At 37.5% G+C, this 25771-nt stretch overlaps 1 protein-coding gene across 4 annotated transcripts in view; it reads right to left on the bottom strand.

Annotated features, from left to right (window-relative positions):
- The window catches only part of trpm7 (transient receptor potential cation channel, subfamily M, member 7), a 94930-nt gene that overhangs the window by 55601 nt on the left and 13558 nt on the right, over nt 1–25771 (bottom strand). For 2 of the 4 annotated variants that reach the window (XM_022687043.2, XM_022687044.2), the window contains exons 1-7: nt 16332–16413; nt 10714–10793; nt 8117–8155; nt 7264–7459; nt 5822–6035; nt 3968–4092; nt 1886–2057 (exon numbers count right to left, since the gene is read on the bottom strand). In XM_022687043.2, coding sequence (XP_022542764.2) covers nt 1886–2057; nt 3968–4092; nt 5822–6035; nt 7264–7459; nt 8117–8155; nt 10714–10793; nt 16332–16385 — 880 coding nt within the window. In that variant the 5' untranslated portion in view covers nt 16386–16413. Of the gene's footprint in view, nt 1–1885; nt 2058–3967; nt 4093–5821; nt 6036–7263; nt 7460–8116; nt 8156–10713; nt 10794–10892; nt 11052–16331; nt 16414–25771 lie in introns of those variants that run through there. The other 2 variants (XM_049483355.1, XM_049483356.1) reach the window with 2 other exon arrangements.

Raw genomic sequence — 25771 nt, 5'->3', positions numbered from 1 at the left:
CTGTTATTCATCAGAATAGACCATAAACCACCCAATAAAAAAAGTTTACCAGCCAATGAAATAGTAGCTAGAGGAAAACACAGCAACTCATACATTAGTGCACGGCAGCACTAGAGCAAATGAGGCAAAGTAGAAGCTAATTTTTACTATTCTTATGCAGTTTAAAACACTTTTTATAATGTTTATTTTACTGTTTAGGGATGGTCTTTAAAATAAAAATATAAAATTCAAAAGTCAATATAAAATTAACATGCTAAATAAAGCAATTAAATATTTTAGTTATTTTTTATTTAGTTTATATTAAAATATTACAGTCCTGTTTTGTGTCAATCACAGAAAAAAATCTTATATTTTTATATTTTTCCATCACTGGAATATAATTCAGGTCTGAAAGGGTTAAAAGGTTTAATAAAGCACAACCAGTCAGAATAAAATATAAATATTAAAATAATATAATATTACATGTATTAGTCTTAAATGCTCTTTTGAAATGTTTTTCAAATATGGAGCTGAACAAATAAAATGCACAAAAAATGTAGGATATTGGAGTTTACATTAAATTTATTTACCATCAAATACTCTCATTCATCTGCCTTTTGGCATCATATAAAACTTTACTGTTAAACCTTAACTGTTATCACTGAATCAGTGAGTTATCTACACTCTGAATATTTATTACCATTCCAGACCTACCTAGTGCATAATGAGCTTTCATATTGTGGTTAAATATGATTATGATTTTTTTTATTTTTTTATTTTAGGTTCAAAATGTATGTGTGTAGTTGACAGCTATGAATATATGTGAATGCAGGAATAACCTTTTGGTAAGTGTGTTAATAATGTACTTTATTTCATCCTGCAAAGACTTCGGCCCAAGCCACTTTCACCCCTTGGTGAAATGTGTTCATGTGTAGGGTGTCCTGATTTTTTTTGTTAGGCTAGAGGAGTAGGTTAAGGAAAGTGTTGGGGCTACAAGACCCTTTAAACTGAGACTTTTCAGAATCACACTCCAAACAGAGGGATATGAGAATCACTGGCAAGATGGTGCAGCCCAAGCGACCAAAGAAACCCACAGATTTGAGTATTTTCCTTGTTAGAATTTACAATGAACCCTAAATTACCAAATATATTCACTATTTTATGCCCATTTTCTTTATAACCAACATAAACAACACTAGTAGTTCGTCTCAGAAGCTAACTCTACCGTTCCACCTTAAATGGTGCAACAGACGGCAGAGGCGATTAAGGTGAAAAGAAAAATAAAATAAAACAAAAGCTAATAAAAGGTAATTTCAGCTCCCCATAAAAGAGGAATTAAGGAATGGACAGTAATAATTACTCTGCCCCCTTTCTAAAGACATATGATAAAGCCCTTAAGTTAACCACTTAACCAGCAGCAGCAAGGTTACTAAACTTTAGCGTTCCACTGCTATAGATATAGCTATATCTGTATCGGGTGTTTTTTAGGGTTTTCCCAATTCTTATTTCATCCCTTTTTTTTATAAATCTTTTACAAGGAGAAGGGTTAAACTTAAATACAAGGGTTAGAAGGGAAAAAAGAGATATGGGATTGAGCGTTAACTTGAAATGAAATAGAATACAAATGAATTGTTTTAGTTTAGATACAATAAATCAGTATTATGTGAGAAATGCTATTCCGTGCTCCTGGATTGCCCCACCAATCAGGAAGTTACTTTGAGACAAAAAATGTGCTATAGAAAGCTGCTTTAAGCGTTAGTTAGCCCACAGTTTAAAAGCTATTTAAGAAATAAATGATTAAATGTAAAAAAAAAAAAAACGGTGGTAACACTGTAATATTGAATACTGTATATTTGTGAGCTGCACTGTGTAAGTGTGTGTGTGTGCAGTGTGTGTGTAAGCGTACGAGCATGTATCCTCTGCAGGTTAATGTGTTTCTCCAGGTCTCTGCGCAGATTAACCTCCGCTCCGTATTTCCCCACGGTGCCGTTGTCCACCAGTATGAAGTGGGAGTGCAGGTTATTCAGCACATTCAGTTTACTGAGGGGGTTTAGCAGCGTCTGGTAGGGGGCCACCACCTGAACACACACACACACAAACACACAAAGTATTAAAAGGTCTCATTCCACTGTTTTTTCATTCATTTTAAAGTGTCTAGTTGTGGTCTCAAATATAAATAAATGACAAGAGCCGTTTTTGTATTTATATTAAAATTTCACTTAATTCATGGTCTCTGTAGAAAGACAGGATTTGGCTCTTGCTCATAAATATTCATACATGCAAATATCTCGCCTCTGATGGGCGATGCCGCAGTGCGAGTGCAATTAAAGAATGCTCCCGCTGTGACGCCGCTCCCCCCGTGGCATTAATAACGTTTTTTTTTTCAGCTAAACTAACGCTACTAAACTCTTACTTCAGACTTGGTGATTCGGTGCTTGTGCAGTTTCACCATATTGAAGCCCCAGAGTCCGCTCAATAGTATAATAAAATCTGAGACAAACAGTGCCCGCTTTGACTGGTGTTCTGTTAATTTGTGCTGCCTTGTCAAACCGTGCTCCCATAGTGTTTATTTAAAGTTTTGGTAAAGCATTGAATTAACCGGAGATCCGATTTGAACCTCAAGCTAACGTTAACTAGCTGCTGTAAATACAGCTGTAAATAGAGAACACAGAAGCTGTAAGCTCCTCCTTAGCTAACGAGACAGTGTCAGCTCTGCTGGAGCCGGGGTTCAGCTCTGTCTGTGGGCGGTCCTGAGCCGAGGTGGGCGAGGCCATAAACTCACTGGATGATGTAGACACTCTAACGCCTCTCTGATCAACTCGTATTTCTGAGGATTCTTTTTACAAGCTACTGGGTTAGGACAAGGGAGGCTGAAGAACAGTTTTAGGTGCAGCATCTATATACAACTCAAAGAGAGTATTTCACAAAGAACAAGAAAAAGTGGATTTTAGCAGAAAGAGACCTTAAAAGAAACTTTAACATCAGAGAGACAAGAAAAATAGATAGATGTTAGGGGTGTAACGATTTCGATATATTTTATCGAAATCGATCGAAATTATGTCATGGTCTCGAGCCTCGAAGTCAAAAAGAGGATCGACGATCCCTCCCTCTAAGCTACGCAAGCACCCGCTCTACGCAAATGGGGCAGCACACTGTTGCTGACGCCGCGGACATTGTGACTGCTCAAAGAGCAGCTCTTTCTCCAGAGAATGTGAACATTCTCATCTCCTTAAAGAAAAACTTGAAAATATAAAAAATAGTTGTTTTGTCTAGCCTCAAATATGTTAATAGTTTTAGTACCTTAAGGAGCGTCTTTCTCTCAGATAAAGTTAATAATATATCTTTATTAAAGAAAAAAACTTGTCATTCTCAGGGACCGAGTCTTATTTTTCATGTTTAACTGTTATAGTAGGATAGAGTTCAGTTTGTTAAAGCTCTAATTGTTCTATTATTTTGTACATGACTGTTCCTGTATTTTTTTATTATTTATTTTGTTATGTTGCACATTGCTGTTTTAATAGTGCACACTGCTGCTACCAAAAATACTCACTAGATGGCATTACCTATATATCTTAATTAAATTATTTAAATTTGACCATTAGTGCCTAATGTGGTGTATTACAGATCACTTGTATCACTTTGCATCATTTATATCAAATAATAAGATATTGAAATAAGATATTGTAAATTTGATGAATCAAACCAATGACTGACCATAGACTAATCTAAAACTGGCATAGGCCTCTCTGCTGTAAAAAAAAAAAAAGGAAAAAAGAAAAGTGAGAATCAAATCGAATCGTGACCCTAAAATCAGAAATAAAATCGAATCGAGGATTTAGAGAATCGTGACACCCCTAATAGATGTAGTGCAAAAAAAATGACAAGTGCAAGAGACATCACATTTAATGATGAGAGGGAGGGGCAGTGGACTGCAGGTGTGTGTGTGTGTGTGTGTGTGTATTTATAGAGAGCTATTAAAAGGTCTCACATCTCTTCCGATAAGATCGTTCCTGTTTTCTATCACCCCCCAGGGGGCAATGCCGATGGTGCAGATTTTCCGAGCCGATCGGGACGAGTGCTCTTTTAGTGCGTCACCTACGTGTTTCGCCACACCTGGAAAAAAAAAAACACACACACAAATTATTACAGCTCTGTTTCTGAATAATGCTCTAAAGCATTAGAACTAAGTTTGTTACAGATTATTACAGCTCTATATCTAAATCAAGCTCTAAATCATCACCGGTATTTCTGAATAAAATGAATCTAAATGATTACAGCTCTATTTCTGAATAAACACCCAGTCATTATAGTGCTGTTTGTGTGCTGCTGACCAAGGAGGAATTAGCGACTTATGACAGTAATGTTTGTTTTTGGTCTGGCGAGAAATCACTGGTGTTGTAGTGTAATGCTCTGTGCACGTGCATGAGCCCTGAGAGAGGTGTGTGTGTGTGTGTGTGTGTTTAAGTGTGTATATAATATGCATGTGTGCTAATAATAATGATGTATAATGCCCTTATAACTGAAGCTCTGTATAGCTGGTCATTATCTGTATAATCTCAGACTTGTAACACACCCTCTTCTTCCTGACAGGGCAGAATATGCAGTTCAGAGTTTTAGAGCTGTCTATGAGTGTGCACTGGTGTGTGTGTGTGTGTGTGTCATATAAATATAATGTATAATATCATATATATATATATATAATTTATAATATCATATAAATATAATGTATGCAGGGACTAAACTGTCCAGTACAATATTATGTACAGACTTGGCAGGTTTGTAAGGGTGAGGGAAGAAAACACAATGAAAAGGAATACAAAGAATTTATATTAAAATCTTAATATTATAGTAATATAGTAATTAATATTAATATATTAATAAAAAATAAATACACGGAGTAAACTAACTCAAACCTATTCATTACTGCATTGGAACAGCCAAATTAACATACTTAATTCATTTGCTAACATTGGTGAATTGCTAGTCTGGCTGGGTGATAAATAGCAACAAGATACTAAAATCCTGTATAACTAGTGCTTTTACATGTAAGTGTGTAAGTAACTATAGACAGTACAGTAAAAGTCAAAATAATGGAAACACCTTAAAGTTTCCAGTTTTTGTTTTTGTTTTGCATTGTAGGAAAAAATCACCAAACTATAAAGAGAACATACAGAATTATTTGGTAAATAAAAAGGCACTAAACAAAATTGAATAAGTTTTATATTTTATGATTCTTCAAATAAGCATCTCTTGTTTAAATAGAGACAGTTTTACACATCTTGGCTGGATTTTCTCAGTCAGCTTTATGAGGTAGAATCACCTGGAATTCAGGCTTTCAGTTAACAGCTGTGCTGAACTCATCAAGAGTTAATTACTTAAATTTCTTGTCTCTTAATGTGTTTGAGAGCATCAGTTATAAAGTAGTGAAGAGGTAGAGTTACTCTATTTGAGTAATGTACTAATCCATACTATGGCAACAGTAAAGAAAAAAGAAATGACTAAGAAATGAGCCAATCTGAAAAAATGTAAAGTCACAAAGACCATTAAAAGTTTTGATGAAACTGGCCCTCATCTGGACCGCCCTAGGAAATGAAGAACAAGAGTTGTATCTGTTGTACAAGATAAGTTCATCAGAGTTACCAGCCTCAGAAACCACAAGTTAACAGCTCCCCAGATAAGAGGTCTTTTATAGTCTGGATCACTTCAGTATTCATTTACAATGTTGGGGGGGGGGGGGTTTAACTTTAAACGAGAAGGTGTGTCCAATCTTTTGACTTGTACAGTATGTGCAATATATATGTATGTGTGTGTGTGTTTGTCAGCAAGTGTGTGTGCGTCTTGCCTGTGTTAACTCCTCCGGTGAGTATCCAGGCCCCGGTGGTTACGGCCGCTTTAATGAGCCCCTTTCCCACCACCTGTTTTATTCGTGGGTGGAGGTCGAAGTTCTGAATTCCTCCGTGCACAGAGATGACGATTTTTGGAAGCTCCATCTGCCATTCTTTTAGCATCAGCCTCAGGATCGCTTCAGGCCGCGAATCGTGGGATAGCCGCACATACTTCACACGATTAAAAAAGACAAACAGAGAAATTAAGGTACATCACTGCTTTTACCCTGTTTTCTATTTATTTATCAGTTCTGTTTTTTATAGCCCTTAAACACAGAGCAAAAAGCTTAACAGGTTTGCTTAAGAATATGAAATTGTTTATATTACTCGACACCAAAGAACAAAGACATTTTAAGTAAAAGATTTTAGCTGTAATACATATTTTCATGATTATGGTACTAATCTACCAAAACGGAACTGAATCTGCTTCTCAAACCCACCAAACCCAGCTTAACATTCCAACTTAATATTCTACTGAGCCTGAGCTCTACATTTCTTAGCTGGAACAGTGAAGTAATATGTGAGCATTCATGGTTGTACAATGACGAGCTTTCGGAAGGCAACAGGTTGTTCAAAAACTAGTAAGTTAGTTGTCATTACAAAGGAGGGAAAGTGTTCCATTCCTCAGTACAGTATATTCATAGAAAAAAAAATAACACACGAGAAAGAGTAGTCAGAAATGAATAATAAAACTTTATAGGTCACTTTTTCAGACAGGGACTGGTTGTAGCCTAGTTGTATTTTCCTTTCAATGGTAAAGCTCTATTCAATATGCTATGTCTAGTCTAAGACTAGGCTTAACAGGGGCAATTCCTGTCTGGAAAAAGGGATTGCCCCTATATGTGTGAATGTAATGAGGTTTTATATAACAATTATGATTATAATGTAACTCAGATTACAAGGTTGCCAAAGCTGGCATACCAGCAGATTCTTTAAATCCCCGATTGATAATAAGTGCCAAGGAATTTGGCAGAGCCTTGCTGTGTGTGGGTCAATACTGTCCTGCTGAACAATGGCAGCTGGAGAGGCAACACATGTGGTCATAGGTCCACACATTTTACATATGTAGCTGAGCTGTTACTTCTAGCAGTTACTGACTGTTGACCGATTCAACTGGAGAAAATGTATTTAACACTAAAATGACTGAAATTTCAGGATCTTGAGGACATAACCTCTCCTTCTCCTCAACCATTAGAGAGCCATCATTCAACCACCCAACTCTCACTCTATCTGTGTGTCTCTCTCGCTCCCTCTCTCTTTCTTACTTAAGATTCAAGGTAGCTTTATTAACTACATGACTATGTGACTGTAATGGCATCAATTTACAACAATAACGTCTTCTCTCTGTATATCCAACATTTAGTAATATCAGTGTGTGTGTGTGTGTGTGTTTCTGTACCTTGGCTCGGTAGGAGTGTGATCCCCCTTGGAAGTTAATGATGCCATAGGCATCAGTGGGGCTTTGCTCGGTGTGATTCTCTACACTCCACTCCTCGTGTGGTGGCTGCGCCTCCCCAAGCTTCATATCTGAGTATTTCATCGCCAGACTGGCAGTGAAGCCCACATGCTGCCGGACCAGCCGGCCGCAGCAGCACCTGCACACACACACAAAACACATGTTAAAATGCACTAGTATTATTAGTAATCAGAAATGGCTGAAATAAAAAAAGATGCAGAGCTTTCAGACCTTAAATAACGCAAAGAAAACAAGTTCATATTCACAAAGATTTAAAGAGTTCAGAAATTAATATCTGGTGGAATATATCTGTTTTTTATTCACAGTTTTTATGCATCCTGGCATGTTCTCCTCCACCAGTCTTACACACTGCTTTTGGATAACTTTATGCCTTTATTCCTGGTGCAAGCAGTTCAGTTTGGTTTGATAACTGTGATCATCCATCTTCCTCTTGATTATATTCCAGAGGTTTACAATTTAGTAAAATAAAAGAAACTCATAATTTTAGGTGGTCTAATACACAGAGCTGTGCATTATATATTACAGATTATAGCCATACATAACTTTCAAACCATGGAAAACAAACTATGATCACTTTCTTTCGTTATGTCAAATCAAATCATGAGTAAAATATAAATGCATATACGTTTGAATTTTACTGCTTGTTTTTTTCTAAGTTCATATTATGAAAAAGTATATATATATATATATATATATATATATATATATATATATATATATATATATATATATATATATATATATATATATATATGCACCATCATCATACGCTCACCTGACCAGTTGCTGGCAGATTTGGCATCCTGGAAGGCATCTGAACAGAGGAAAAAAGAAAACCATTAGCTAAACACAGGACTGTGATCTGCACATACTGGACAACAAAGCGAAAGGCAAATGTAAAAACCTCTCTAAATGCTTATCTACACTATTTGGACAAAAGTATTGTTTCTTCCTAAATTATAGATTTAGATTGATTTGATTGAATTCAGCAGCAAGATGGTCACCCCTTCACCTTATCTCTTATCCCTTAGCTGTTTGGCCATGTTTTTCCGTAGACTGCATTGTGAAAATAACGGTTCACATAGTTGCCTGTGTGCTTCATGTGTTTTTGAAGGCTTGTACTAGAAGGCAGGTAAGGCGCCTAATGTTTGCTGGTCCAAATACCCTATCAGACATAGCGGTCTTGGATTGGTCTGCTATGTTTTTGATGGAGTGGGGGGAGGGGGGGGGGCGTGTGCAGTTGTGTACGATCACAGTATAAACCAATAGGGAGTTGGAATGGTATATGTTTATACTTCCCTACATCCAATCACAATCAGATTCACTCTATCTGGATGGAGAGATTTATCTGGATAGGGGTTTTATTGAAGGATGAGAAGCCGGAATGAAAACAAGCTGAAATAAAACAGGAGTAATGAGGCTATTTTTAAAATGTAAGGAGTAGAAAAGTTCAGATAGTTGTGTGAAAATGTAAGAAGAAGAAGTAAAATGTCTTCTTAATTAATAATTACTCCAGTAGAGTATTGATAACAGACACTTCTACTTAAGTAACGTAATGAAGTATTTGTACCTAATTACTTGACACCTCTAGATAAGAGCTATTTAAGTGAGATCCATGCTCAGTGCGTGTGAACCTTTCTCAGTTGCGCCCTTTGTGGCATTGAGCCTTATCTGCAGGCGAGAGAGAAAACAAGAGAGAGAGAACAAGAGAGAGAGCGAGAGAGAAAGAGAGAGAGAGAGAAAACGAGAGAGAGAGAAAACGAGAGAGAGAGAAAACGAGAGAGAGAGAGAGAGAGGTGCCCCAAGGCCTCATGGCTTTTCCGACAGTTGTTTAAAAAAAAAAAAAAAAAAAAGTTGACCCTCAGAAAAGTGCAGTAAAGAGTTTCTCTCTGAGGGCTGGAGAAAGACTGGCACAATCACAGGAAGCCATTAGAGTTACAACCCAAACAGGAAGACCTGATTCTCCACCAATCAAACAGTAACTCATAACTGTGACTCAATAAAACAGGAGATAACTGCAGGAAAGTGTCAGTGATCTGGAGCTCGGTTACACACTTACTAACACGCACACAATCCCACAATGAGCTGCGGAAGTGTCCGTGTTAAAACTTCTACAAACTTCTCAGAACTTCTTTCAATTCAGCCTATTTCTTGTGTGTGTTTATGAGCGTGTTCTACATTTGTAAATGTATCTAAAATGACTATTCTTATACAGCCATGCAGCAGAGAGAGACAGAAAAAGATGAAACTATAGCTTCTGCTGCATCACCCAGTAAGAGATTTCAGCCTTGGCCGTGCAAGAACCAATCAGGAGAGAGAGAGAGAGATCAGTGCGATACGAGGCACATTCCTGTGCATGTGTGGACTTCTCCTGGTTCCCCTCAAGAATGCTGGAGTAAATCTGCTCCCTCCCATTCTCACAAACACTTTACGCCACAAGGACCAGCGTTAAATCTGTACTGTTTGGCAAAAAGTTTCCTTCAGCCCCCCTCCACCCACTAAAACCCCAGCAGTCAATTGGCCAGGAAATATTGTGTGGTTTCTTATTTTTAGCCTGGTGCTACAGAACAAAGGTAGCTAATTAATAGTGGAAGCTGAGACTCCATCAGTTAACACTGGAGAAACAAGGTGGTGAAAACTGTGGGAATTCAGAATTGTGAGTCTCTTTTTGGCTGCGTTCACATTACAAGCTACATTGCTCAAATCCGATTTTTTTTGCTCAGATCAGATTTAGCACATTCACTGTAAATGTAAGTGATCTGTATCTGTGTGTAATATGAACAAATCTGTCCCTGAAACGCCTCACATGATGCACATTGATACATGTATAAACAAAAAAAACCTCATATTTGACAGACGAGAGACTCGTAGCTTTATAAAGGGAAATGGATGATTTAGCAGCTTGAGTGGAGAGTAAACAGCTGGTCTGAAGTTTATGCTCAGGTCGAGGAGGAGAAAAAAGACCAGGCGGTTTGCTTTTGCAGCTATAGCTGCACAGCTGCACCACGAGATGCAGTGTGGGTACGTAAAAAAAGCACGTAGTGCTAATGCAAACGCGTAAAAGAAAAAAAAAAGACAAATTCTGATTTGACCGTTCACATTTATGTCGCATATCCATGGATCGGATACGTATCTGATTTAGGACCACACAAAGTGACTCAAATCTGATTTGAAAAAATCGGATTAGGCACGTTCACACAGCAGTGAAAACAAAAAATCAGATCTGAGCCACATTAAGGAACAAAACAGATTTGAGTCACTTCAGCCTGGTAATGTGAACGTAGCCTTAGTTGGAGCAAAAGTATCGCTTTACTTCTGTCTCTAAGAGCTGGTAAAGATGTGTTATCAGGTGTTTGTGTGTGTGAAAGGTACCTGTGAGGGTCTTTTGACACTGGCAGTATGTAGACACATTCCCTCTTGGTGAAAGTGCTTTCTATCCAGGATTTCTGGGACTGCACAAAGAGAGAGACAAAGAGAAAGAGTTTCAGTACCAGTAACATCAAGGTGACATGTTGAAGCAAGTTTCTCCAGTCAAGCTGCTCTAGATCCACCTCCCATGAAGTCCTGAAGTCCAGCTCGATCATCTCTTATCATTCTGTCCCATGGTGTGTTCGGAAGGTGCTGAGGAGCAAGACTGGAGAGTCAGTCTAGATCTAGGTGAATCTCCAGGAACGTTAAAACGAGGTGGAGGTGGAACTGGAGAATTTACCCTCAGGTTATACATTCTTGTCATTCTGTCTCATACAGAGTGACTAATCATTAGCGTGTATTCACGCTCAGGATCTTTACCGCCACTCAGGGTTTCAGAATTAGTCTGCAGAAGGGGGTTTTGGGGGATGAGTAGATTCTCTTGAAAAATTATGTCGAAGTTAATACACAAAATTAAGCATTTTTTCATACCTAATCACAATAAGAAAAAGGAGTGTCAGAATAAATATAATGTCCATTAGGATGAATTTTCCTATTCTAATGAAATCATAAACATAAAATAAAAAAAAACATAAAATTAAGCATTTCTTAGCTAATGATCAGAATAAGGGAAAAGTGTTCTCAGAACAAAAAGTGGCGATTAGGACCAATCGCCAGATTCTTATTAAACTTAATGTCAATTTAAAAACACAAAATTAAGCATTTTTATAGCTATCAATCACAATAAGACAAAGGAGTATCAGAAAACATGAGGTGGAAAGTAGAAATGATCACAGCAAGGGGGAGGAGTCACAAAACAAAAAAGGTGACAATTAGGACATTCAAAGGGAGGACTCTCAGAACAAACAAGGCGGCATTAGGGACAATCGCTTAACTCTAATGACATCTAATATCTATTTTAAAACACAAAATCAAGCATTTCTTTTTGATTGCTCCCAATCACAATAAGGAAAAAGAGTCTGGGAACAAACAAGCTCACAATTAGGACCAATCACAAAAATAGGGAGGAGTCTCAGAACAAACAAGGGAACAATTAGGACCAATTTCCATATTCTAATGAATCAATCTAAGATCAATTTTAAAACACAAAATCAAGCATTTCTTTTTGATAGCTCCCAATCACAAAAAAAGAGTCTGGGAACAAACAAACCTAAACCTAATGTCAATTTTAAAACACAAAATTAAGCATTTTTGAGAGCAACCAATCACAGTAAGTGAAAGTAGTGGCAGAATAAATGTGATGGCAATTAGAACCAATCACAATAAAGAGGAGGAGTCACAAAACAAATTAGAATGAATTACATTCCAAGGGAGAAGTCTCAGAACGATCAAGGTGGTATTTAGGACCAATTTCCATATAATAATAGAATTGAAAATCAATTTTAAAACACAAAATCAAGCATTTCTTTTTAATATTTCCCAAACACAATAATTGAAAAGAGAGTCTTGGAACAAACAAATTGACAATTAGGGCCAATCCCCAGATTCTCATAAAACCTAATGTCAATTTTAAAACACAACACCAAGCTTTTTCAATAGCTTACAATCGCAGTAAGGGAAAGTAGTCTTGGAACAAACAAGGTAACAAATAGGACCAATAACACTAAGAGGAAGAGAAAAAAGGAGACCAATTGCCAGATTCTCATGAAACCTAACATCAATCTTAAAACACAAAACCAAGCTAAAGATAGGGGCATAGTGTAGCCTATGCAAAAAAAAATCACTATTTAACGGAGGTGGGCTATTTGACAAAAAGTTTTTACTCGCTATGACTTCAGTATTCATTTACAATGTAGAAAAAAAAAACATTAAATGAGAAGGTGTGCCCAACCTTTGGCCTGGTCATGTATATTGCAGAACAACAAAATACCGTAATATTTTCTTTCTCAGTATCGTGCAGCTCCACTCCAGTGTTTGAATACCAGCACCTCAGCTGCACATGCCTGTTCACTTGAAATAAGTGTACACTGCAGCTCTGAGAGAGTGTGCCACACACAGGAACAGAACACACCCCTCTCACTGGTTCTGAGAGCGCATGCTAATCCAGTGCTGAGAGAAAACTCCAGTAGGATCAGAGGCACCTTAATGAAACAAATTCATGTAATGAGAGAAAATCCTGTGTGTTTGAGGCTCTGGTCCACTGAGGGCTTGAATTAACTCCAGCTCAGAAACTTCTCCGCCTGCACAGTTGGAGGGATTTAACTCTGAAGAATTTTTAATTAAACCTCAGCTCCCGATACCTGTACACTCTCCTGCCCCGACACATCAGGGACCCAGCCTCGCTCCGTCACAGTGAGGAAGAAAACAAGCCCCTAGAGTACCTGACCAGACACAGAGCAGAGAAGAGCACTCTTAAGCCCAATCCAATTTGTTTTCAAATGTAACCCTTCCCCTTGGAATATATATGAATTATTGTCCATTCCTTAATTCCTCCTCTGATGGAGAGCTGAAATGATCTTTTTTTTTTTTTCTACCAATTTATCTGGTCAAATGTCCCACCCATTCTAGCCCATCACTAGTGATGCCTCAACTCAAGGAGGGTGAAGACCAGCACACGCCTTCTCCGATACATTACCGAGTAGCATCACAGCGCACTTGGAGGAAAGCGCATTGGCTCAGTTCTGATACATCAGCTCACAGACGCAGCCTTGTGCTGCCTGTCATCAGCCCTGGAGTGATGAGAGGAAAGAGCGCCATCTACTTTACCCACCCAAAGAGAGCAAGACCAATTGTGCTCTCTCATTGCTCCGGCAGCTGATGGCAAACCAGCGTTCTCCCGACCATAGTGGCAGCGCCTTAGTCTGCTGGACTACTCAACACCCCTGAAATGAGCTTTTATTTTTCTGTTCCACCTTAAGTGCCACAGCCTCTGCTGTCTAGCTAGCTACTGAGACAAACAATTTGCAATACACAAGACATTAAGCAAACGCATTAAACTATGGCAATGTTGCGTGTTCTGCCATCAGATGAAAAAAAAAAAAGAGAATGTACTTTATTAGTAGTTATGATTAATACTTCACAGCAATTAGGGCTGCACAATATTGAAAAAAATACATTGTAAATAAAAATATATAAAAAAAAAAAAATTACATTACAAATGTTTTTTTTCCGATGATTTATATCGCGATATTAAACAATGCAGGGCCCATGACGTCACCAGCCCCGCTCTCAAAGTCAGCGCCGAGCTCTCAAAACCCGAGCAAAACAGCAAAACAACAGAAATTGGCCCCTTAAGCAGCTATTTAAATGTCTTTAAAAGATAAATAAGAGCGTTTTTCTGGGATTAAAAGCGTGAATTCAGCTGTAACTAGAAATATCTGTGCAAAACTGTGCTGGAATTAGGTGCACAGCTTTCCACACGTGTGTTTACAAGCATGTGCCCAACCATGTGGCCTGCAGAAGCTAATGTAAAAAGGCCTCTTGTTTCCACCTTTCTTATGCTCTCAAAAGCAACAGGTGTAAGTAAAATAGTTTATAAGCCCAGCTGTGATGAACAAGTATTCTAGACCTACTGTTATGCAAAGAGTAATTTTATTAATCACAAGTTTGCGGCTAACGCTAGTATTAGTTTGTATTAGTATTGCTTCCTGTGTTACAGGTTTTATATTTGTTGCAGTTTTATCCTGGAACTTTCAAATCACGCATGAAGATGGTCAATAAAGGAGCAAGGCGCTCACTTCCTGGCTCGTGAAAACTGAATACTGTGAAAACTTTTCCAGGTGACTCTACCTAATGAAGACACTGAGATTAAAACACCAAGAGTGTGCAGATCTGTCCTCAAAGATACAAATACAGCTATTAATCTAAAGTATAAAACATTTTCTGGTTTGTTTAACACTTTTTTGTTTACAGAATAATTCAGCCCGTGTTTCTGTATAACCGTACACTAAGCCAAGGTTAGCTTATTTAGCAGTTAACACCATAGTTGTAATTCCAACCATAAATAGTAAAAAAAATAAATTAAAAAAAAGTAACAATACTAAAAGAACTAAAAATAATAAATGGTACTATTATTGTATGTCTAGGTGTATATGTCTCCATTTTACATGTTTATTTACAGCCTGAGAGGAACAAACAGTGATGTTTACAGAGGGCTAGCATTAGCGTTTCCTCTGTTTACCATCTTCAGAGCTTTGCTGCCCATTCAGATTTCAGTACAGACAAAGCAGTATAACACAACTGTTCAAGAACACAAGTTAACATTTAAACGTTTATCAAAACTGATTAAGGAAGAGGATATTAGCGAGTTTGATAGAACATTGACTGGTAGCAACATAAGCAAAGCATCTCTGGCTGTAAATTAAAGAAGCACACGTCAGATACCAAACATGGCCTTGGCTGATGTCAGTGTCAGTTATGTTCATTTGATTTTTATTTTTTTTTATCAAACTGTTTCTTTAAAAAGTTAAATAGAAAGTATGAACACAATGCAAATAGTAATAAATAATAAGCTAATTTTTACTTTATGAAGGTGTGTTGTGGAGCGCTCACACTGCACATTTAAATTGTTTTGTCATGTACAAACAACGCCTGTGATTTATATGCTCACACTGTACGGTCCAAAAGACACATACATTAACTCGCACATGGCTGAGACGAATCGGGCTCTACGATCCTCTTTTATATAGGGGTAGACTATAGGGGTGTAACGGCACAGAAAATGTACGTTTTCGGTATGGTTGGTGGAAAAAATAAAGAGGCTGGGATTTTTGTATAGCCTCAAATTTATTTACTTAATAATAACATTGAATCTTCATTAAAATCACGTTTTGTTTTTTGAGATGTAACGAGGCTCAAGTTAAAATTTTTTTTTTATCAGATTTAGAACAAAAGTAAAAGATCCAACATATCATGATACTAATAATGCACTCCGAAGTATCTCCATATATTCAGAATTAATGTAAAATTAATGATACTGGACAGATATAATCTGTTTCTAGTAGATATATAACAGTATGATTTTTTCTTTCGCTGAAAACCCTGATGTGATAATTAGGGGTGAGTGATATGGCACAATATTTCAGGGTATAATATCGTTTACAATATTCAAAAATTTTGCTGATATTATGTACGATACAATATGGCACACCCATACTTAACTTTTGCCACTGTAAAAAAATGTTTTGGAAGAAATATCTACACTGATTTACTTGTGTCCTACTGCCTTCAGTAAAGATCGCATAAAAAACATCTTTTTGTAAAAGTGTACAAATATAACAAATCAAACCATTCTTGGATACTGTAATAACCAATAACAGTATCCAAAATTTAAACATTTTAGTACATTTATTTATTTATTTATTTAAAACAGTGGTTTATACAGGGTTCTTTAGCAAAAGCAGTAGTTCTATGTACAGCTTAAAGAACTGCATGCAAACATAAAATACATATATATATATATATATATATATATATATATATATATATATATATATATTTTTTTTTTTTTCCTTTAGTTATAGTCTTGTGCACTGATGAAAACTCTTGTAGATGATCCTACAGAGCAATAAAAAGTCTAAAATCCTTTTATCTGTATTATATACATCATCATATTAATGTACCTCCAAGTCCAGATCATCGTCCTCTCTCTGCAGCAGCGCAGAGTACCGGATCATACTGCTGTCTGTTCACCATCGCCAAACACACAATCTCACACACTGTCTCTATCCCAGCGGAGAGTGTTAACAGTGATGTGGATGGTAGTGGAGGATGTGTGTGTGTGTGTGTGTGAGAGAGAGAGAGTTAAAGGTTGCGAGACTCTCTTCCTCTCTCTCTCTCTGTTAAAAGGTTAATGAGTAAAGAGCCTGGCTCGCCCAAAGAAAAAGAGGTACATCACTCTTTCAGTAACCAAGCACACGCTGAAGAATCTCTCCAATGATTTCACACTGCTGCTGTCTCCACACTAATATACCACCACTTTCTCACACACACACACACACACACTTAGTTCTAGGGATGCACAATGATATCAACATTATATCGTATCGGCCAACAACTGCTTCAGGACCTAGATATTTTAAAAATGATACCTGCTGATGTTTTTTTTTTTTTTAATGCACGCCATAAAAAGAACCAAGTAATGCTGACCGTGCTACAATAATTGACAAACACAAGCCACACTACTTTAAAATCCACTAATTTAGCAAATATTTATTTCATTTGATTAGTTTCAATAGATATATTGTTTCATTTAATTTATTCAATTAAAAAGAGGGTTTAAAGGTGTGAACCAGTTAGATAACCACTAACTGCGGCTGGCTATGCTGTTAACTTTGTCTGGGTAGCACTGCTAACCACGGCTGGCTATGCTGCTAACTGTGGCTGGGTAGGACTGCTAACTGCGTCTAGGTTGCACTGCTAAATGTGGCTGGGTAGCACTGCTAACTGTGGCTGGGTAGCACTGCTAACTGTGGCTGGGTAGCACTGCTAAATGCATCTGGGTAGCACTGCTAACTGCGGCTGGGTAGCACTGCTAAATGCGGCTGGGTAGCACTGCTAACTGCTGCAGGATAGCACTGCTAACTGCTGCTGGGTAGCACTGCTAACCGCGGCTGGGTTGCACTGCTAAATCTGGCTGGGTAGCACTGCTAAATGTGGCTGGGTAGCACTGCTAACTGCAGCAGGATAGCACTGCTAACTGCAGCAGGATAGCACTGCTAACTGCAGCAGGATAGCACTGCTAAATGCATCTGGGTAGCACTGCTAAATGCATCTGGGTAGCACTGCTAACTGTGGCTGGGTAGCACTGCTAACTGCAGCAGGATAGCACTGCTAAATGCGGCTGGATAGCACTGCTAAATGCGGCTGGGTAGCACTCCTAACTGCTGCAGGATAGCACTGCTAACTGCTGCAGGATAGCACTGCTAACTGCTGCTGGGTAGCACTGCTAACCGCGGCTGGGTAGCACTGCTAAATGTGGCTGGGTAGCACTGCTAAATGTGGCTGGGTAGCACTGCTAAATGTGGCTGGGTAGCACTGCTAAATGTGGCTGGGTAGCACTGCTAACTGCGTCTTGGTAGCACTGCTAACTGCGGCTGGCTAGCACTCATAAGCGGTGTACTGAATTTAGCAGCAGGTTGTTCCCACAGTGGCAATGACAGGGACACTGTTTGCCCTGTTACAGTCAGAGGAGTATCAACAAGACATTAAAGCTGTAATTTAAAGGTAAAATGTAAGGTAAAAATTAATCCAACTGGCTGCAAGTCTGTAGGTGAATGTACTTTCCAGATCTATTAGCTTGTCTATTGATAATGCTAGTGTTCCTGCATCTGAACATGCTGAAGGTACTGGATCTCTTTTTAGTTCTACTGGATCTCAGATGCAAACTTGACCACAGTGGAGGAGAGCAGCCTCAGCCAGTATTAACAATTTTATTTAACCCTGCTGCCATTATTGGTGACTGGACTGACTGTCACTTTCAGCAGTTCTACAAAAATGTCCTACTCACACCATGTGTGTTATTGTTTTGGTTGCTCATGTCTGCCTCCCTAGGGGTTCTGTCTTGTGCTCTAATTGACTGCTGCATGCGTTTTCTCACTGACAATTGGTCAAACAGTTGAGAAATGTGGTGGTGGTGGTGGTGGTGGTATATAGGGTTGCACAATATACTCTGCAGAATCTGCCACTGCTGATGCATCTTTCTATATTATAGAGTTTAGATTTCCCGCCACTTTCTGTAACATAGGCTTTGTGACAATGTTGCACAAGTTAAAATATTACAATCACGCAGCTCTGAAACTGAGCAGTGTGTTTCACACTTAGGCTATATGCTTAAATAGAAAGATACAAAGTGTTTTATACTCTTAAACCTTGTTAACTACATTAAAGCAAAGGAAAGTCACAGTAAACAATTTTACTCTTCTTGGTCTATTTGGGTTTAATGATTGTGCAGTGCATAGCATTATTACCGTTTTTTGTGTTTTTGCACTCAATATAAAAAAGCTTATTTGTTTAAAAAGTATTCTATATTATTAAACCATGTTAAATTATATTAGATTAGAGGAAAGTCGTTCTTGTAGCATAAATTACCGAAATTTAAGCCTGTGATCATGGTTCCGTATGTTAATGTTTTAACCTTTCGGAGATCTATTTTTCATAAATATTTTTATTAAATAATAGTTCTATGCTTCTTTAGTGTTGCAATGTTAATTACCATCATTCTAAACATGTCTCGCTCATTCAAACATCATGAAAATGTTTCTTAAAAAGCTCAGTAGAAAATGAGAAGATGAGATCGCCCAGAGATGCACAAACTTTTACACAAGACAGTACAGCGTGCAACCAAATTTCTTAATAGTACAACCTTTATTTTTTTTCCAGTCGCACCAGCGTGACCAGCCGTCTCGTGTGGTTCAAGCTGCATATTCTGGTCTTAACCAATTAAAGCGAGTTAAGGGCGGAACCCCACTGTGATATAATTATATTTTAACATCACTCAGAATCCGACCAGTTCGTATTTTCAACATAATTAATTAAGAAAACAGTGATTAATTTAGCTTGGAAATACAGTTAGCATGGCCAGTTAGCCGTTAGCCATCTCCATTAACACCAGCAGCCTGTTAGCCTAGCTAGCATTGGACCGACAGCTGCATTCTGGTAATGTAAAGGTATTAAATACAGACTGGAGTAAACTATAGTAATAATCCACATATCCTATACAACCAAAGGCTCTATAAACTAACCAGCAGAAACACACCCATCTGCTGTTAAAAACAGTGATTAATTTAGTTCAGAAATACAGTTAGCATCACTATTTAGACATTAGCCATCCCCATTAACACCAGCAGTCTGTTAGCCTAGCTAGCACTGAGTCGTCAGCTGTAATCCAGCGTTGTAAATGTAATAAATAACTATCTCAAGTAAACTAAAGTCATAATCCACAATAAATATCAAACAACAGATCCAACCCACTCTAACCAGCACTAAAAAAATCAATCTGTTATTAAAAAACACTGATTAATACAGCTAGGAAACACAGTTAGCCGTTAGCCATTGCAGCTAATCCACTATCCACTTTGTGTCATAATAAAAGTCATCAGAACAATACAGAAAAACAATTTTATTTTATTTTGACTTTACTAAGTACAGTTTTGATCAAAATATGGTCAAATATGTGATAGTGTGACTTGTGTGGTTTGGAGGAACCTCATTTGAATAGTAGGCTGTGGTGGGAATGATGGAGTTCTGCAACAGAAGTGAGATCTCAATGGGTTTAGTTTTATTTTCTTTACAAAAATAATAAGCAGTACCCTGACATATTAACACTTTTTTGCTCAGGGTTGACTGGAAGAAGTGTCTAGATCTACCACTAGCAAGACAGAACAATAAGACATACGAGTCCCTCGAGCTCATCAGCTCGGTAAACAGAGTAAATCAGAGTAGAAATTCATCCAGCCTCTCACGTCCCCGGGGCCAACCCCCAAATGTCCCATTTTCCCCCTTATATACCCCTTTAGACTCCCCAGACTAAACCAAAGGGATATACCCCTGGGTAAACCCGACCAAAACAAAAAGCAACATATAACGCAATTAACTATTTACATAACTGGTTATTTAGAGATTATACTCCTAGGACTGAAAAGGTAAGTATATAAAAACAAGAGACAATGCAATATGCTAACATTTCTTTTCTTCTTTTTTTACAGGTCACCTGAAACCCCCCTGCACCAGAGATTTCCCCAAGCCCACTCAAGGCTACAAAGCTGGGTGGCCCGCGCGCTGCCACTCCCAAAGGGACACATGTAAGTATCATAAGTAGGGGTGTGCCATATCATATCGTACACGATAATATCGCCAAAAGTTTTTAATATCGTGAATGATATTTTACCCTGAAATATCGTGCCATATCACCCACCCCTAATTATCACATCAGGGTACTACTTTTTTGCTGTTTTTAGCAAAAGAAAAATTCCCACTGTTCTCATTTCCCATTATATATCTACTAGAAACAGATTCTGTCCAGTATCATTTATTTTTTTATTTAATACTGGATATATAGAGATATGTAGAGAGCATTATTAGTGCCATGGCATTCTGGATCATTGACTTCTGTTACAAATCTGATTTATTGTATTTTTTAATATCTCAGTTAGGGGTGTGCCATATCATATCATATGCAATAAGAACATTTAATATTCATTTTGGTGCAGTAGTGTATTCTTGAAATCATTTTTTAAATATCGTCAAGAGTATCGTTATCGCGATAATACCATGAAATATCGTGATATTATTTTAGGGCCATATCGCCCACCCCTAATCATAAGTGTTTAAGAGTCTTTGTATATGTAATATAAATATGTCTCATGTACTGGTGATGGGTGTGAGAAGCCTACCTTATCACAAAATATCAAAATTCTCTTAATAATTGTATCTAATTTTAAGCGTTTTAAGCAGGGCTGGTTTAGATTACTACTGCAGTGCAACACACTTCAACTATTAATGTAAAAATGTCGTAGAGTGTAGTTACTCCTTAAAACGTATCCGAGTAACCACTGACATGTGTGACTTCCTAAAAATTCCAAATTCTTTAAATAAAGGTGCACCAAACTGTATATAATTGGTCTTGGGTATTGAGCTATTAGATTCGTTTAAAGCCCTTAAAACAATTGCACTTTTTTACATTTTATTTTTATTTCATTTATTTTGAGAGCTTTACGCTTGAATTCTTCTCGAATTGTGCTTCAAATAAAAACATTTATGCTGACCCGATTGTTAGTCAATATTGCCTTGAAGGACAGTGCACGAAAAAAAAAGTCAACCTGTAAAACTGCTGTGTTAAACACAAGAAAAAAAAGTTAGTTAAAATGTTATTCTAGAGCCCTGCAGTAACAGACAGTTGAACACAGTGCTGATCACTCTAAACACTGCTGTACTGCCTTTAAGACATAACTACACACACACACACAGTTCCCACACAGCCTCACAGAAACAGCCTCATTTATCCTGACTCCTCTTTTATTAGGCCACTGATAAGATCTCTTTTTCCTTTACACACACAATACACACACACACACACACACACACACTGTATACACAAAACAAGGATCATGGTGGGTGATCATCTCCACTTTGCACTGTAACAGTTTGAGCACAAACTGCAGCTAAAGTGGCCCTAATCTGTTTACTTTAGTAGTTAATACTGACGGTGTGTTCTGTTCAGGACTGACAAAGTAGGCAGCCTTTTTAGGGAGCATGTGTGTTTCTGAGACAAAGGCTGTGTGCACTATGGCCCAATCCTATTTCACCCCTTGGCCCTACCACTTACCCCTCTGTTTTGTGTGTGCACGCCTAAGGGGTAGGGTGTCCCTAATCTTGTTAGGCTGGAGGGGTAGGGGAAGTGTTAGGGCTACATGACCCTTTAAACAGAGATTTTACAGAGGGCTATAAGAATCACTGGTGAGATGGAGACACAAGCAACCAAAGAAATCCACAGATTTTAGTATTTTCTCGTTAAAAATGATGATAACCACTATTATACCATAGTTTAATGTGTACTTTTACTGTTTTATGGCCATTTCTTCACTATTTGTCTGTCTTAATAGCTTGTTAAGTTTTCTCTTCCACCTTAAATGATGCAACAGATGACAGAAGCTGTAGTATTTAAGGTGGAACAGAATTAAAATGTTTTTGAAGACATACGACTTAGTGCTTCACTGCTTGACAAGGTCGTCTACGGACCACTGCTAGTAGCCTGGTAATGAAGCAGTGTTATTTATTTATTGTGATGTACCACTGGTTCCCAATTGTCTCAATTCGTAAGGGAAGGATTTCACCCCTTTTCCTTTTTAACAGAGTTACACTCAAAAACAAGGGGTAGGGGCACTAAAGAGAAATAGGATTTAACTGTTTAGAGGACAGTTCGTGTGAAATTAGCATTAGGAAGCACATTCACACTAAATTTAAGGTTTTCGAGATCAATTGCAAAAGGCCCAGATCAAATCAGAGGCAAATCAGCGTTTCCTTGGCGCTGGAGCTTGATCTACCATAAGGAACTGTTCAAAGATATGAACTAAAAGCTCAGAAGATGCTTCAAAGGCTCACTAGCAAGCTGAATATCTGGACTGTTGGGAAATCCCAGTCCAGTGGTGTGAAAAAGTGTTGTACCCAGGCTGTAACTTTCAGTGACTTGCCAATGAGAGTGCAATAAATGTTTCCTATACTTGGAATCAGTTTAGCATTAGCAACATCTTAGTGGCTCATAGTAAATGAGTAGTTGATATTTAATTGTATCTTAAAAGTAAAAAAGGCAAAGAAATATGTTAAAATAAGTAAGGAACATCACACACTTATAATGGGTGGGGCTGAACAACTGTAGGCTGACTGGGTGTGGCTAAAATGCTCTGTGCTGAAACAAAGTTACAATGCGGTAGGCTGAATGGCTGGCGATACATTATGTACATTAGACATTGGCGTAGGAACCGGGGGGATGGGTGGGGGACATGTCCCACCCAATATCAGAAACAGGTGAATTTTCACCCCCAAAAAATGATACTGCAGAACAGGGGCGTTGCCAGGAGCAAATAGTTTTGCTCAGCTCAGCTGTGTTATTAATGAGGAGACAGAACGCTGTGTAAATGTGAAATCTCTTAGCGCCAATCATGGAGCCGGTTCAGGGAGAAAGTTCCGCCTCTCAGAAGAAACAGCCAATCACCTCGCTGGTTTTGGATTGGCATAAATGTAAATATACAAATATATAACAAAATTGACATGCCGATATATAATAATAATAATAATAATAATAATAATAATAATAATAATAATAATGACATCTGTTTATATTATTTTAAACATTAGGTGATACCTCATCAGTTTTTGTCATAAATGAATATAATTCAGGCATTGCACGCATAATTTTTCTAATAACATTAAATGTAATGTGGAATAACATGTTTAGGTTGTAAAGTGACCTTTCATTGGATGTAACTAATAATAAACAGAAGTGAAATTGGTAATTAACAGAAGTTAATTACCAATATCAAACCCGCTCCTACGCCCTTGCATTAGTGACACTCTAAAAAAGCTTTATTCTGCCTTATTTCTACTTATCCATTGAGCAGTAGCCTTTTTACAGCAGGAAAAAAAATCACTTTATTTAGGAATGACAAAAATACGACTAGTAGGGATGTGTCATATTGTATCACCAAAAACTCTGAAACAATAAAAAAACTACATTCTTGAAAGCAGTCAATTTTATATTTGTTTTGATATTTAATGTATTCACTTTTAATTCTTTGTTTGCCATTTACATACACAAAAAAGTTTGCACTTTAGTTTTGTGGTAGATTCTTGCTGTTCCATTACTTAATTCTGTTTACAAAATAGACAAAATTAGATTTTCTTTAGGGCTGTCAACATTAAGGAATTAACACATGCAGTTAATCTGGAAACTTTAATGTGAAGTTTTTTACCCAAATTAAACATGACAAAATTCAATTACTTTCAATAAATTAACCATTATTCTTTATTTTGTTGCCGTATCATATTTTTGAAATAAAAACAAAATGTCAGTTTTTCATATCACTAAGAATATCATTATTGCAAAAATACACTGAAATATTGTGATTTTATTCCAGGGCCATAATCACCCAGCTCTAATGCATATGTCGACATCTTTAGACTATGAGACTTTTTCTCATGGTAAATTAAATCAAACAAATATATCATATTATATTGAATCATAACTTTCGTATTCTGCTATGTATTCCAGTGCTAGGTTCTTGGCCAATCACAGCCCTATTTAGCAAACAGGAAACGTCACCCCTTCATAATAAAAGTTTGATGAGGGCCATTCAGAGGAACCTCACAGCTGACTGGTTTCTGGTCTGAAGGGTGAAGTCCAGTTCAGAGTAAAAGGAAAACAGGAATCAGGCCAAAGCTGATAATAATACTGACAGAAGCCGGGTCTGATAAAACACACATAAATATAAATGAGCTGCTGAAACTGTGCCACAAACTGATAATCACACAATTATACTGCCCACAGCAACAGATCTATCACTGCTCCACTGCAGTTATATTCACTGTTGACACGTGCTGGGCAGGTGTGTGCATGAGAGTCAGTTCACCATAGTAACATTGTACAATACAAAATAGTAAGAGTGCGATTAGATCATGTGCAACAAGAATAAAAGGGTAAAATATTTCTCTTCAGGTGTTAAATGTGTCTCCATATCTGCTGACTAACATGTTACGTTAATTGCGTGGCTGCTGAGCTTTGTGGTCTGTATAGAACCTCCAAAGGGGGTCCAATTGCCAATTAAATGCAGGACCCTTCCCGTGCGGGGATTCTGACAATAGTTGTAAGGTCTGAAAAGAATGCGAGATCATACAGGAGAGAAGTTGTTGGGTTTATGGTAAAACCAGCTGCTGTACTTAAATACTATTCTGTATTTTACTGAATTCATAATCAGAGTAAAATTTGCTGATTACTTATAAATGATTAAATAAAATATTTTTAATCATATATTTCAACGTTGAAATATATAACAATACATATTGTTAAACTCTCGTCTCATTCTTGTGAACCCAATGTTGTGTCTCGTCTACTGAGATGAGTGTCTCGTCACACCCCTACAGCTCAACTAAAAAATTAGGAGTCCTCTGACAAACTAACTTGAAACACCTTTTCTACTACATCCATACAGTCATACAGTCTGCAAATTGTTTTGGTACTGGTTAGTCTTTTTTTATTATTCATTAAAATTTACATGCTGGAAAACTGCAAAGCGTATGGTACATTTTATGATATATTTTATGGTAGGGACGCCCCAAATATTCAGCAACCGAAAGTACTCGTCCAAAAAAATAAGGAAATAAACACTTGAACCTGTGAAAACACGCACAGAGACTTCAGCCCGTCATCAACTATCAGCAAGTAATCCAGCTGAAGATAAGACAATGCAAGTTGCACCATTCGTACAAAGTTTAATTTAAAGTGCTTTTTTTTAGCTCAGAAAAAAAGTTAGCATTGCCGTTTTAGAGCCTTTTTTTTTTTTTGCACTGT

The sequence above is a fragment of the Astyanax mexicanus genome, chromosome 9 (assembly GCF_023375975.1).
Source record: "Astyanax mexicanus isolate ESR-SI-001 chromosome 9, AstMex3_surface, whole genome shotgun sequence".
Classification (NCBI taxonomy): domain Eukaryota; kingdom Metazoa; phylum Chordata; class Actinopteri; order Characiformes; family Acestrorhamphidae; genus Astyanax; species Astyanax mexicanus.
Note: the sequence above shows the minus strand (reverse complement) of the source record. Positions and strands in the feature narration are given on the sequence as shown.